The sequence below is a fragment of the Sus scrofa genome, chromosome 4, assembly GCF_000003025.6.
Source record: "Sus scrofa isolate TJ Tabasco breed Duroc chromosome 4, Sscrofa11.1, whole genome shotgun sequence".
Classification (NCBI taxonomy): Eukaryota; Metazoa; Chordata; class Mammalia; order Artiodactyla; family Suidae; genus Sus; species Sus scrofa.
The window spans coordinates 118,391,388-118,405,742 of record NC_010446.5 but is presented as its reverse complement, the minus strand read 5'-3'; the positions used below and the strand labels follow the sequence as shown (position 1 = coordinate 118,405,742).

Sequence of the window (14,355 nt, the reverse complement as noted above, 5' to 3'; positions counted from 1 at the left end):
CCTATTCTTATCTCTTCACCATTTTAGACATAGTAAATTCCCAATGAATAATTATTGAACAAAAAATTTACAAAGGCCTATTAGGTATATATAGTGTGACAGCATTTTTCTTCAGGAAGAAAAGGAAAAACTCAAACTCTTTGAGAACAATGTCTAACAGTTTTTAACTTGAGACACCGACAGGATGCTAGCTAAAACCTCTCTGAAATTTAAGTCTTCTTCATATTGGTGAATTTTATGCATCATTATTATTGGGACAAGTAGAGAACTAAACTTAAAGGATATATAGACCCAGGGACGCTCTCAGAAGAAAGAAGAGGTACCAGGGAGGCAAAAAATAAATGTCAGCCCATAGCCTAAAATTATCACTAAATTAGTTTAAGATACAATAGCAATCTCTTGTTCTGCTCACCACTCCAATTAATCCCACAAAAGACTTTTTTTTTTTTTTTTGAGTGGTTATTGTATACTGTCACTGGGGTGAATGTCAAATGGACTCAAGAAGCTTGTTACTTTGACACAAGACATACATCCATCAACCCAACAAATAACAGTAAAGGCATCACCCTGATGAGGTCCCTGTGTACCTGTTAAACGTACAGTAAACACAGAGCATATACTGCTGGGTGATTTTGAAGAAAGAGTTCTCTGAGGGTGAGGTGGGGATGGGAGGTGGGGAGGAGGAGGGGGAGGACAGAGACCTTCATAGACAAGAAGGACCTGAACCAGGCTTTAGAATATACATAGGCTTTAGATACATAAAAACTGGCTTTAAAAGGGGGGGGGGCGGTCAGAGAGGGTGCAGAGTAGAAAACTATCAGATTTATTCAGACAAGGCAGTGAGAGAAAACGATTTCTCTCTAATATTTCCATTATTGAAATTCCTAAGATTTGAAAGCAGTCAGGCATTTTGGAATTGTTGATGATATAAGAACATATCTTTATGTTTCCTGACACCAGAAAAAGGCACTGAGGGAAAAATGGCTTCTAGATGGAATTGGCAGCAGAAAAGAACAGGAAGAGATGAAGAAGCAAAATCAACAAGACCAGCACCAGATCCAGGTCCTAGAACAAAGTATCCTCAGGTATGGGCCTCAATGAGATGTGCTACAACTACCTTTATTTTGACTTTGTCCCATGTTGAATGTATAAGAGCCATTCTCCTTTTTAGGGGCACAATCAGATCTCCCATTTGGATTTTTAATAAAGGCAAAGGAAACACATCAAAAAGCAGCAATAGACATTTTACTATAAATCTTCCCAATACACAGCAACATGAGACTTATTTAAAAAAAAAAAAAAAAGGAGTTCCCGTCGTGGTGCAGTGGTTAACAAATCCGACTAGGAACCATGAGGTTGCGGGTTCGGTCCCTGCCCTTGCTCAGTGGGTTGATGATCCCGCGTTGCCGTGAGCTGTGGTGTAGGTTGCAGACGCGGCTCGGATCCCGCGTTGCTGTGGCTCTGGCGTAGGCTGGCAGCTACAGCTCCAATTAGACCCGTAGCCTGGGAACCTCCATATGCCGCGGGAGCGGCCCAAGAAATAGCAAAAAGACAAAAAAAAAAAAAAAAACCTTATGGCGTTCTCGCTGTGGCACAGTGGGTTAAGCATCTGTCTTATCTCTGCTGAGACACAGTCTCTGGCCCAGCGCAGTGAGTTAAGGATCCAGTGTTACTGCAGCTGTAGCAGAGGTCACAGCTCTCAGATTTGATCCCTAGTCTGGGAACTTCCATAAGCCACAGGTACAACAGAAAAGAAAAAAAAAAAAAAATCTCATGGATGAATAACCCACAGCTCTCTGAGCCCATTTCCTCATGCACAAAATGGTAGTAACAGTATCTGTCTTTTGGAGTGGTTGAGAAGATTAAAAAATGCATATGCTAAATTACTAGCACCTACATGGCACTTGGCAGGAAAGCAAAGAAACAATTTTTCAGAGCCCAATCGTCTCTCTCACCATCAGACAGGTGACACTTCCAAGGGTGTGTGCACACTCTCACTCCATCACACCTCTTCCCAGGGCGCCCCCCAGTCACAGACATGATATTTGGCGGGGAAGACACTAGGACCGCTTCACTAATATTTTCTCTCTTCCGCTTCCCTGATTGGTCACAGGGGATGAGTTCACTTCTCATGTCCTTCCTTGCCCATCAGACACAATAAGAGTCAGCAACTTCGGATACAGCAGGTGAAGTTTTTTAATTGCCTTGGTATAAAATGAGGCGATGGACATGAAAATAATTGGAAAGCTCGAGTATGAGATGGGATTATTAGTATTATCACAAAATATGGATAGCATGGGAGAAAGAGATATGGGAAATGTCAGAATCACTTTCTGACCTGCGCAGGATGGTCTTTGATTTAATAATAAAAATAATTTAAAGCCCACACATCTTTGAATCATAGGTGACTTTCAAAAAACCTGGCTCACTGCAAATTTGTTATCTTTAGTGAGGACCATAGAAAAGACTGGAAGATAAAAATATTCAGTAGCTGTGCCATGACTACGTTGACCATACTCACCACACCAAACAAACAGGGTACATTGGGCCTAAAATTGACAAATAGAAAAAAAAAAAAAAAACCTTTTTCTTCAAGCAATTTTCATTTACTTGCTTAATTTTATACACGTGTCTATTTCATAGCTAAAATCATTGACCACTCCTTCTTAGTTAGATGTTTCTTAAATAAACAACTCTTCAAAAGTTTTATTTTATAGTTGACATGTTTGTATTTATAAACCCCTCAGTTACTTGTTCACGGATGACTATTTCTGAATTGCAGACAGCAAATACTTCAAAAATAACTCAGTAAATCAACCGTAGAGTTGGGAAAGCTTGGTTCTTCATAGGGCAGCCCATAGCAAGAGCTTCCTAACAAAGTCTGGCTCAGCTGACAATTGCTTTCCTCACTCCTCCACACACCACCCTTATCTCTTAAGGCGTCCTGAATTTAATCCTTGTAAACCCTCCTCCCGCACTGACACCTCCTTGCTTCCCCAAAGCCCCTCCTTTGGAGTCTTTCCACATCCTGAACACCTACAACTTTCTCTGCATCTGATGACAATTGAAGTGGCTGTATACTCCAACTCCATTAACGACTTTGGGCCATTTTCTGAGTAATCCCAGAGGATTTAGTAGGACTCTGCTGATTGCTTTCGGGCCTCGCCTGAATGCTCTGAGAAGCACCTAAGCTTCTAGTCGTTTTGGTAGTGGCTTGCCTAGTTAGAGTTTCTATCTGAACAAAAAAGAAAAAAAGAAAAAGGAAGGAAGGAAGGAAGGAGGGAGGGAGGGAGGGAGGAAGGAAAGAAAGAAAAAGAAAGAAAGAAAGAAAGAAAGAAAGAAAGAAAGAAAGAAAGAAAGAAAGAAAGAAAGAAAGAAAGAAAGAGGAGGAGAAGGAAAACCTATTTGCTGAGCCATATAATGCACCAGGCACTTTGCATATATCATCCCATTTAATCTTCATAATCCTGTGACACAGCTGTTTATGATCTTGACTTTTTGCAGACAGATTAAATAATTCACACAGTTAGGAAGTGACAGATCAGAGACTACCTCCTTTGACTACCCTACGCTGCCTATAAAACATGGCACATGGAAACCTCCATGGACCAAAAAGGCATTATATCTTTAGGGAGTCTCTGAAGCATGTTCTCTCCTTGTTCTCCTTTCTCCAAACTGCCCTTTACCACACCCCAGATCTTCCACATCCCGTCAACATCTTTGTTAAATTCCCAATTAAACTTGGTTCATTACCCAATTTCTAGCATCTCACTCCAGCTTTATCATAGATCTTTAGGATGTCATTAATCCATCGTGCTCCTTTGATTGAACACCAAATGATTTTAATCCCCAAATATAAATAATAATAACAGTAGTGATTCATTTTTAAATGGCCTTGTGCAATTTACAGAGCACTTGCTCTTCTATTAACTCATTTCACACTCACAGCAATCCTGGAAAGAAAGCACCAACACCTCCCTTTTACAGATGAGGATGGGGGAACTTAATTAAGGTCACAGAACCAGCACAGACTTGGGTATCAAAGCAAGTCATGTTCGGTGCTCTTTAGCTGTAAAATTAAAAGAAAGCAGTAGCTGTAAATGCTTTGGAAATAGTAAAACACGTGACACCTAACAGCAAACTGTTTTGTTTAAGGACTGGTACTAAAAAGATGCATTTGCAAAGAGTTAGTAAAGAATTTGCATCATTGTGACCCATAAAGGCATGTTTATCTCATTAAAAATGTGCAGGGGGAGTTCCCGTCGAGGTGCAGTGGTTAACGAATCCGACTAGGAACCATGAGGTTGCAGGTTCAATCCCTGGCCTTGCTCAGTGCGTTAAGGATCCGGCATAGCCATGAGCTGTGGTGTTGTAGACGTGTTGCTATGGCTCCGGCATAGGCCAGCAGGCCGGCAGCTACAGCTCCGATTAGACCCCCTAGCCTGGGAACCTCCATATGCCATAGGAGCGGCCCCATAAAAGGCAAAAAGACAAAAAAATAAAAATAAATAAAAATAAAAATGTGCAGGGTACAGAACTTTTGAAAGCAACATAGGAGGAGACAAAAGTATCTGTGCCTTGTCGGTATTAAGCAGCCCCCACTACTTCCCAACATTATTAAAAAAAATTCATGTTCCAAAGCAGCTTTACCTGACAACTGAACATTTTCTTTTCAGATATTTCTAAAGCTGCTAAATAATCAGGTGCATGTTTTTAAACTCATTCTTTCTCAGAAACAACTACCCACAGTGCTTAAGAAGCTTTTATTACCAGCTAAATACAGTATTCTTTCCTGTTAGCTCTGAATGGCAACCAAGCCAACTGATGAGGTTGAACTAGGCAGATCCATCCTCCTTCCCAAGTCGGAGCAAGGATCCCAGTCCCTGAATGTGATTTATCACTCAACATAGGTGCCTGCTCAAGGGTAACACTTGCCATCTGCCAGGCCTCTCAGCTAGAGGATAAGATTTTAACAGGAACATCAGAACAGAAATGTTCTATTACCTCAGAGTCTATAGCAAGGTCAGACTACCCATGAAGTTTGCATTCCTTTCATTTCCACGCTTTTGTGAAATGAGCTGAAAGAGCATGGTCTTTGCCCTTCATATCCCTGTTCTGGCGACCACAGTGCGTAAGTCTGGCCATGTGCTTCCACCTCTTTGGGCCTCTGTTTCCTTGTTTGTAATGGTGGGACCACCATGGCCACTTCATGGGACTATGAGGAGTGAAGCAACTTCGAGAGTGCCTCATCTGTGGTAGGTGTTCAAAAACATATCAGATGATATTTTTTTCTTTTCTTTTTTTCTTTCCTTTTTTTGCTTTTTAGGGCCACACCTGTGGCACATGGAGGTTTCCAGGCTTGGGGTCAAATCAGAGCTACAGCTTCTGGCCTACACCACAGCCACAGCAACACAGGATCCGAGCCGCATCTGCGACCTACACCACAGCTCACAGCAATGCCAGATCCTTAACCCACTGAGCAAGGCCAGGGATCGAACCTGCATCCTCATAGTTCCTAGTCAGATTCGTTTCTGCTGCGCCACAACGGGAACTCCTAGATACTATTTTTTAATTAGGAATCAGAAACAATGAAAGAAAGGACACTTCCTGGAGCTTTATCTGGAGATTTTCATCTTCTGACCAAGATCTCTCATCTCTTTAAGCTAGCACAAGGGAGCTTTTTCTCCAGGTTACCTGAGGTTATCCCCCAAAGAAGATCTTTCCCGTTTGGAAATAAGTGATGGGTTTTCTCTACGGTTTGAAGACGACGACGATGTCAATGACAGGGATTAACTTTTACAGGGCAGTTGTTGTGGACCAGGCACTGTACTAATCACTTCATATATATTATTTTATTGAATCCTCACAATCATCTTATCAGGTAGATAACATTTAACGAAGAGAAAACGGATATTTATGGAGGCTAATTTGCCCCACGTCACACAGCTAAAAACTGAAGGGCCAGAATTTAACATCAAATTAAAAGTCCTAATCATAAAAATAAATTGTGCCTCAGATCCTCCAGCAAAACTTTACAAAAGTTAAATCGCATACAAGCTATCCTTTACAGCATTTTAAATTTCCAATCTATACTACAATTTCACTCTCATACGCATCATTTCATATAGACACTCATGTGACTATCATGTTAAAAACACTCAGAGCTTCTCTGACTCACACGTAACCTTTTAAGTAAAGTATGTCTGCCTATTTATCCTCTTGTCTTTTCTTCCAGAGAGAGGCAACATTTCAGAAATTAAGTGGTTTCCATGGTTTTTGTTTCTGAGTCACATTCTTAGCTTTGGAACGACATTAGTGAGTATTTTGCCCAGTGCCCTGTTAATCCCTTAGGAGGAAATGTCCCCAAGAGAAAAACCGAATTGAACATTTTCTGAATCATTTGGTCCAGGTTAGAGTTTTGGTTTGCCTCCCACCTGAGCCCTGCTCTTAGCATGACCACAAAACCATTTTCTTCCCGACCGCAGACACAGGTGCAAATCCAGCACCGACTTCTCAATCCCAACATCCACTTCTAAGCTACAAGGATAGACTAGCTTAGAAATCCTGCTCTATCACGTCTGCTGTTTTCCTCCATCCGACACCTACAGCTGAAAGGCACCCCAGCACCCTTAAGACGTGTCCAAAGGAGCTATGTCATTCACTTGCTGGGCTCCTCTTTCCTGTCCAGCTACCCTGCGGTTCTCCATCCCTGCCTCCATCCAACTGCCTGCTTCAAGCTCCTTTCCAGACACTTGCTCCTTTTGGAACTGTGTCCAAAGACCTCTGACTTCGGCTGGAGCACTCAGAGCGCTGGACAGAATGTCATAAGCATAAAATGCAAAAGGTTAACTGCCAAGGAGAGTGATGCAAATACACTGCATTCCCTTTGAGAAGGATTATCTACTTATGATTAAATGTTCCCTAGTAAGAATGTTTTCAATATTCCAAAGTGCCCTTCTGACCTTCTGCCTTTCCTTAATGAACTTTCATTTGCCTCCAAATAGTCAGAAACTGGCTTCTGCACGTGGTACTGATGAGAAGGTACATGTGAAGCGCTGGCTTCCCATGTGATTGCATGCCGTGGGAAAAGCTGGAGTGTGGGCCACTAGAGCAGCTACAGCCTCCCCACATCATTTAAGGGAAAGTCCTCCACAAGTGGAGATGAAATACTAGAAAATCCATTCTGCTCAATAGCATAGAAAGTAATCATCTACCCAGTTAACTCAAAAGATAGCAGCCAAGGTGCAATCTCAAAAAGAACCCAAAGCATCGATGTAGCAATATAAAGGTTAAATAACTTTGCTGCTGGTTATGGCTTATCAAAGTTTCGCTCATTACTATTTCTATCCAAGTTTCACCCTTACCTAATGCTCGTATCTACCTGTGCAAACCAAGTGTACCTTAGTGAAACTTACGTCTCATCAAACACAGTGACACATGCTACATGAAAAATATCACTTTCTAAATATTTCTGCCTTCTTGCTCAGACCCAACCAGCCACATCTAACAGTGCACTGCAGGGAGACAGACAAGCTGCTCTTCTGTGACAACACGAGGGAAAGGAAAGGAAAAATCCACCGCTTGTTTCATCTTAAATTTGCTGTTGCCTAGAAACACTCAAGAAATTATTCTGAGGCAATTATTTGAGTCAAAATCATTCCAAGCATGTTTCTCTCCCCATATTTGACTAATTGGTTTTTACCAGCTTTGTTACAGTTCATCTGTTGTTGTTTTTAATTTCCCAGATATTCTGATTATTTTTAATTCAGGAGCTTTTTAATTTAACAAAAGGAGCTAAGTTAACCAAATTTCCAGCAGGAAAGGAAAGAAACCTATCTCCCCCACAAAAAAAATACAATATCTAAACATAGCAAGACTATCTATGACTACATAGCCTAATAAATGAATGAATGATGGATGGATGGATGGATGGATCTAAAAATACCACATATTTAAGGAGACCAGCCGAAGATTAGAAAATGACTTAAATGTTAGTAAACTAAAAAGGAAAGCCTTGAATTTTTTTAAATAACAAAGAAGAAATACTCAATTATCTTGAGTCAAAGGAAAAGATATATGGCAATAGCGCCCCTGGTTTTGGAAGCAATTGTTGATGGCATGTTTGAACATCTCATCCTCACTTTACTTTCTCACCTTTCCTCCTTCTTCACATGCTCTATCACCTCCTAGCATTCTGCCTTTCTCATACCTGCCAATCTCATTTAACATTTTCTCATGTTAGGAGAAGTAAGGATTAAATGGTCACCTAGAATGAACACGCCTCCACCACAACAGACTAAACGGTAGATTAGAATCACCTCTGAGAAGCCTCCCCTCACTCAACTGCAATCCGGGAATAATAGGTACCCTTTATGGAGTACATATGATGTACCAAGCATTATCCTGAGACAGATAATTCTCCGAGGGAAGTCTCAGTAGCCTTGTGACTTACACGAGGACACGAAGTTACAGGAAGGTCTGAACCTTCTACCAGCGGACCCACGCGTCACACACAGGTCTCACTGACTCCAGATCTTTCCATCATGCTTCGCTCTGCTTATTCTCCATTCATCTCCATGAACGTTCATTGAGAACCTGCCACATGTAAGTCTTGGTTCATCTAGAGGAGGTTCAAGGATCACACACTCCTCAAAGCGAACTTTTATTTCTGTTTACTTTTACGTGGATTATCTCATGCAAAACAACTTGAAACACAGATTTTAGGCCACGAACAGGGATGTCACAGATTTCTGGCTGTGCTGACATGAGTAAAGGAGGAGCAAAGGAGCAAATGAACAAGCCAGAACATGGAAGGAACATTAGTTTCAGGGACCCATCCTTTAGATGGTGGTCGTGAAGAAAGAATGTTTAAAAGCAGAGACTCGCTGTGTGAAAGGAAGGGTCTGCCATAGGGACCAGGCTTCCGCCCTCCCCAGGCGAGTCCCCAGAGACGAAATCTACAGCACAGGAAACTTCCACACCATCCCTTGCTCTGCCATAAAGCAAAGGTCGCTCAGGTCATTTAGACCAATGACGGCTAACTGGTCTTTATTGGTTATTCTAGTTATACTGAGGTCGGAATTTATATTTTTGGTCTTCAAATAATAAGAGTCCTGTTCTTCATATCAAATATGAACAATTAACACTAGAAGCAAAGTAAAAATGAAGTGGATAGAAAGCAGAAAATATAGTGGGTGCTCTATAATACTGTTAGAGATAAATGTTAAGGGTTACAAGGCACAAAGCCAGTAATTATTTCTGGGTGGAGAGAGTCAACGGCTGTATACATCACTGAATATGTTTTGTCATCTCATAATATGGTTACAAGTAGTACCTTCGCTAAAAATAATTTTCCCCTACAACTTTTTTTTTTTTTTAAGAAAAAAAGCTTTTCCAAAATCTTGGATAAGCACATCAGCAGTTAACCTGCCATCTACAACAGTATTTGAAGGTCACTTGGGAAACTCATGTCACTTATGTAGAGGTCAATTTGAAGTACTACTACAATTATTTAGCTCTTAATAAGTGTTTGGCATGTCCTGCAAGGTTCTCTCCAGGCCCTAATTAAAACCACACACCCTGCTTCTGTCCTGGCAGAATATTTGGGAAGCCCATAACTAACCAATTCACCACACCACACCAACCTCCAGGGCACGCGTTTATTTGCATTCACTTGAAAACTACCTTTGCAACTTGCACATAAAAGTGACTGATTCTCTGAAAACCGGTTCGGCTTCTTGTTTTTAATGGCAAATGCAACCCTTAATTTACAAAATATTATTCTGATTAAGAGGACTGGCTTTTCTACTAAATCATGCTCTTCTGACATTACCTGTGTACCAGGCAGTTTCAGATCAAGATAGTATCAGATAACTGTTAATATTTACAGAGTTATGTTAGGAGATGAGATTCACCCATGCAAGAGCTATTCACATATAACCATAAATTATTCAGCTTTTCTAAACATCTGCTGTTCCCAATTATCAGAGCAAACTGACACTTGTTTCAATGTCACTGTCGGACCAGCTCTTTGCTAGTTATCTTGAAGCTGCTGTGCTGTAGTGCTCGTCCTGTTCTTCACTGCTCAGGATTAGAGGCAGTAGATCTGGCTCAGGCAAACTTAGCATTTGCTCCATGCCAAATGCCCTTTATTTCTCTGGCGGGCTTACCCATGGCATGTGATTGTTTGCACTGGTGGGTTAGATCTTTCTCATTACAAGCATGCTCTTTGGCAAGGGCCAACTATAGGGCAATTCTTGTCCTATATTCATGCATAGAAGTATTCTTCATCTTTTATTTTCTTTCTAAAAATTTTTTACTGTTATTCCCCCAATAAAATTTTTTTTCCCACTGTACAGCATGGTGACCCAGTTACACACACATGTATACGTTCTTTTTTCTCCCATTATCATGCTCCACCATAAGTGACTAGACATAGTTCTCAGTGCTACACAGCAGGATCTCATTGCTAATCCATTCCAATTTTTTGATATAGTTTTATTTCAGTTTGGTGAATAAAGTGTGCCTGACATGTAGTAGGTGCTTAATTAAAGTCTGTTAAATGTCTAGTGCAATTTATTGGACCCCAACTTTAAAAATAAAACAAAGCCCACCTTCTACTAGATTACATACTCTCAGTTTTATTGGGAAAACAGAGTTTGACATTCCCATTGGCCAAATTATCTATAGAGATAAAAATATCTGTAACCTCTGACCCATTAGTAATAACATACCCATATGTGTACTCAACAGTATCTGCTGCAATTTTAGAGCTACTCTCTTAGATAAATTATGATTTAAAAATAATAAAATAAGGGAGTTCCCATAGTGGTGCAGCAGAAACAAATCTGACTGGTATCTGTGAGGATGTGGGTTTGAGCCCTGGCTTTGCTCAGTGGGTTAAGGATCCGGCGCTGCCATGAGCTATGGTGTAGGTCACAGATACGGCTCAGATCCTGGTTGCTGTGGCTGTGGTGTAGGCCGGCAAAGCTATAGCTCCGAATCAACCCCTAGCCTGGGAACCTCCATATGCCCTAGGTGTGGCCCTAAAAAGCCAAAAAAAAAAAAAATTAATTTTAAAAATAAAATTAAAAAAATAATAAAATAAAATAAGCCTTCCTTTTTTCATTGCAAACCTTATCCATTCAATATTAACTAACTTAATAATGTCAACACAAACCATGGTGGATTTGATATCATTTAGAAAAAGCATGCAAATTCTTTAACTACTAGGAGCAAAAACTTTTTTTTTCTATTTTTACTGTTGAACTATCTGAAATGCATGATACTAATGATTCATCCTGCAAACCAACAAAAAAAAAAATATGAAAAAAATTCCTAAAATTTGTCACACCAAGGTATATCCACCATAGGACTATACAATAAGTAGTATACTGGCTTTGTTGCTTTAAAAGATTCTAGAACAGTAGCTTCAACAAGATTAGAAAGGTTCATTTTCCTCCTACTCAGAGCAATCCTAGCTGGGAGAAATTCAAGGGAGGGGAGCAGGAATGTTACATGATATGATAAGAGACCCTGTTTCTTTCTGTCTGGTTGCTTTGCCACCCCTAAGGAATGCCCTTGGTTGTAAGGTCAAAGGCAACTCCCATCACCAGGTCTGCATTTCAGCTTAGGAAGAGGAAGATAAATGAAGGTCAAACAGCTCGATTTTTAGGCTATGATATGAAAATTGCTGAGGTCACTCCTGCTAATATCCTATTGGCCAGAATTTAGTCACCTGATATTATTTAAAAGCAAAGGAGACTGGGAAATGTAGTCTGTAGCAGGACCGCAGGGAGACACATAAAACTCAGGGAGTTCTACTATTAAAAAGAACAGGAGGGATGGATTTGGGGGAAAATAAGCAGGTTGACAAAGCAGACTAGCATATTCTTTCATTAATTCAAAAGACCCATTTAATAAATGGCATTTATTAAATAGACACTCTTCCCATAAATATGGAAATTCTAATAATGTTGGAGCACTGTTTTTACTTACTCTCTAGAACAGTAAATTGCAAGGAAATTTTCAAGGACAGGTGTGTTCTTGAAGTGATATTAGCACCGTGCTTGCTCTATAATCATTCATATTGAAGTTGAATATCAAATCCAAAAATGGACCTGCTAGGTTTTCTCTTTCACTGGAGTTGTCAGAGGTGGCTATCCTCTCCCTAGCTGACTGAGGAAGAGAAAGGGGGTAACTAATCATTATTGAGGAGTTCTTCTCTATCAAGCCCTGTGCTAGAGACTTACAAACCTTATCTCATTTACCTCCTTAAGACAGCCCTTTGTGAAACTATTCTGTTCTTCAAATGAGAAAACTGAAGCTTGAGGGGTTCAATAATTAAGCCAAGTGTGTTAGATTTGCTATGGGCTCATTTTCTGCTTCCATGGGTAGTTAGGGGGAAAAAAGTGGACCTTTTCACAAAAACTCACAAAACAGAGAAAAACCACCAGCCAGCCACCTCCTGTTCTTCCAAGATTTGTGGGGAAGAAAGGAATCTCTGGCCCAAAGGAAGAGTCAAGGGTTATGTTGCTCATCACTCCATGTTGAGTTCTACATCTTGCTGGAGGCAAACACACCTGAGAGCCTGTGAGTCCCCAAGAAACTGGATCCTTCTTCGGCTAGCCTGGGGTGGGGCTGGAGAGCAGGTCCTAGCACCTCCATCAACTGGTCTCAGAGGTACATCAGAAGTGGCACAGCCTGGGTCTAAGACCTGCTGAACTCAGGCCAACACAGAGAAGTCACCATCAGCCCCTCTTTTGGGTGTAGTCCTGACTTCCAATAGGAGAGCTTGAGCTACCAAGACACAAGTGATTCATCAGTTCTTTGGAAGTATATAGCTAAAGCCAGTTGTAAATTTAATTTCAACATAGCATTAGTGATGTCATTCAATCTGCAGTATTACAATCAAATTGCATAACTAACCACCTTGGTATTTATGACCCAAAGCTTCCATTACTTTGGACAATAATCTTATGCCCAAGCAAAGAAAGTCTCTCGACAAAGGAGCACTAGCTTAGGAAACCTCAGACTCTGAAAAAGACAAAGAACACCTACCAAAAACCAAATTCAAGCAGCCAAAGAGAAAAATGACAAAGCCTAGATTTTCATCCTTATCAAATTGACTGGACCACTAAGCAGAGAAACCTTCAGCACAATAAAATCACTCCAATGAAAATTAGGGGAGAAATACTACCTTACAGGTAATGAGTCAGTGCTGTTGCATGCTGCTGGACCCCAGCTGGCATTTCAATCTTCACTGTATTATCGAAGGAAGTAAAAAAAAAAAAAAAAAAAAAAAAAAATCCTTTTATACTGTTGAGCAATGAATTCTGTCTGTAAGTTCATAAGAATTCATTTTTAAAAGTTTTGTTCCCACGGTGGCTAATTAGCAAGGAGTTAAGAGCTCAGGCTCTATTGGCAGAGACTTGATTTCAAATTCAGTCCTGCCACAGACTACCTGTAAGCCTCTGGGCCAGTTGCCTTTCTAGGTGCCCAGATTAATCATCTGTCAAATAGAACTAATATCAGTACTCATGGGGGTGGTTGTGAGGATTAATTAGGCCAGTGCCTGGTACAATGAAAGCAATCAGTATGTTTTCAGTGTTGTTATAATTCCTAACAGGTGAAGCGCTGTAAGGTAGGACATAAACTTTTGAATTTTTTTTTCTACTGAATTCCCATTTGGTCCCTAATAGCAAACTCCATCAGGCTGTTAGTCCTTGTTAACGCCACCAAAACCTGAAAGAGATAAATGGATCCTTAGCAGCGGAAAAATTGCCTTCTGAAATAACCCTTTCTTGGTGCATCCAGCATTTACGGGCTGTCCTTTTTCTAAGACAAAAAAATTGCATTTTGGAATTAGATTGGGGACATTATCTCATGATGATTAAGGAAAGTTATCACCAGAACAGTGCATGAAATGAAAGCTAGCTGCTTTCACCTAGGTAGCTTTGAAAATAACCCTCTTTTTCTCCAGCAAATAGGCAAGAAGAAGCAAGATTCTAATAATGGATAGTATTACAAATCCTTTTTCATGTACTTTGCTTATCTAAATTGGCACATGATGCCTGCTCACCATCTCTCAGAAATTGAGAGAGGTACTAACTCATCCATCAGGCCCCGCCTAACAACCCAGGAGGCACCAGGAAGGATATTTCTCTTTCTCCGATGCTTGTTTCTCGTCAAACTGAATCAGCATTTCTAGGGCCTCAATTCCCATTCGGAAAGGTAACACCTTCTGAAAATGGGGATGGCAGCACTTATGAAAATTCTAACCTATCGGCTGAGCAATAAGCAGATGAAGGTTAGAGAGTTAACCCCCAGTGACCTACCCAAAGCTTTCCATGTAAA

General features: G+C 40.6%; 1 protein-coding gene and 1 long non-coding RNA gene across 2 annotated transcripts in view; both read left to right on the top strand.

Moving 5' to 3' along the window:
• PALMD (palmdelphin) overlaps nt 1–14,355 on the top strand; it is a 50,555-nt gene that overhangs the window by 22,058 nt on the left and 14,142 nt on the right. The window contains 1 exon segment of the mRNA NM_001038645.2: nt 961–1,085. Coding sequence (NP_001033734.1) covers nt 961–1,085 — 125 coding nt within the window.
• LOC110260438 lies at nt 5,519–13,461 on the top strand. Its single transcript, XR_002343735.1, has 2 exons — nt 5,519–6,315; nt 6,486–13,461. It is a non-coding gene; the product is annotated as an uncharacterized LOC110260438 (long non-coding RNA).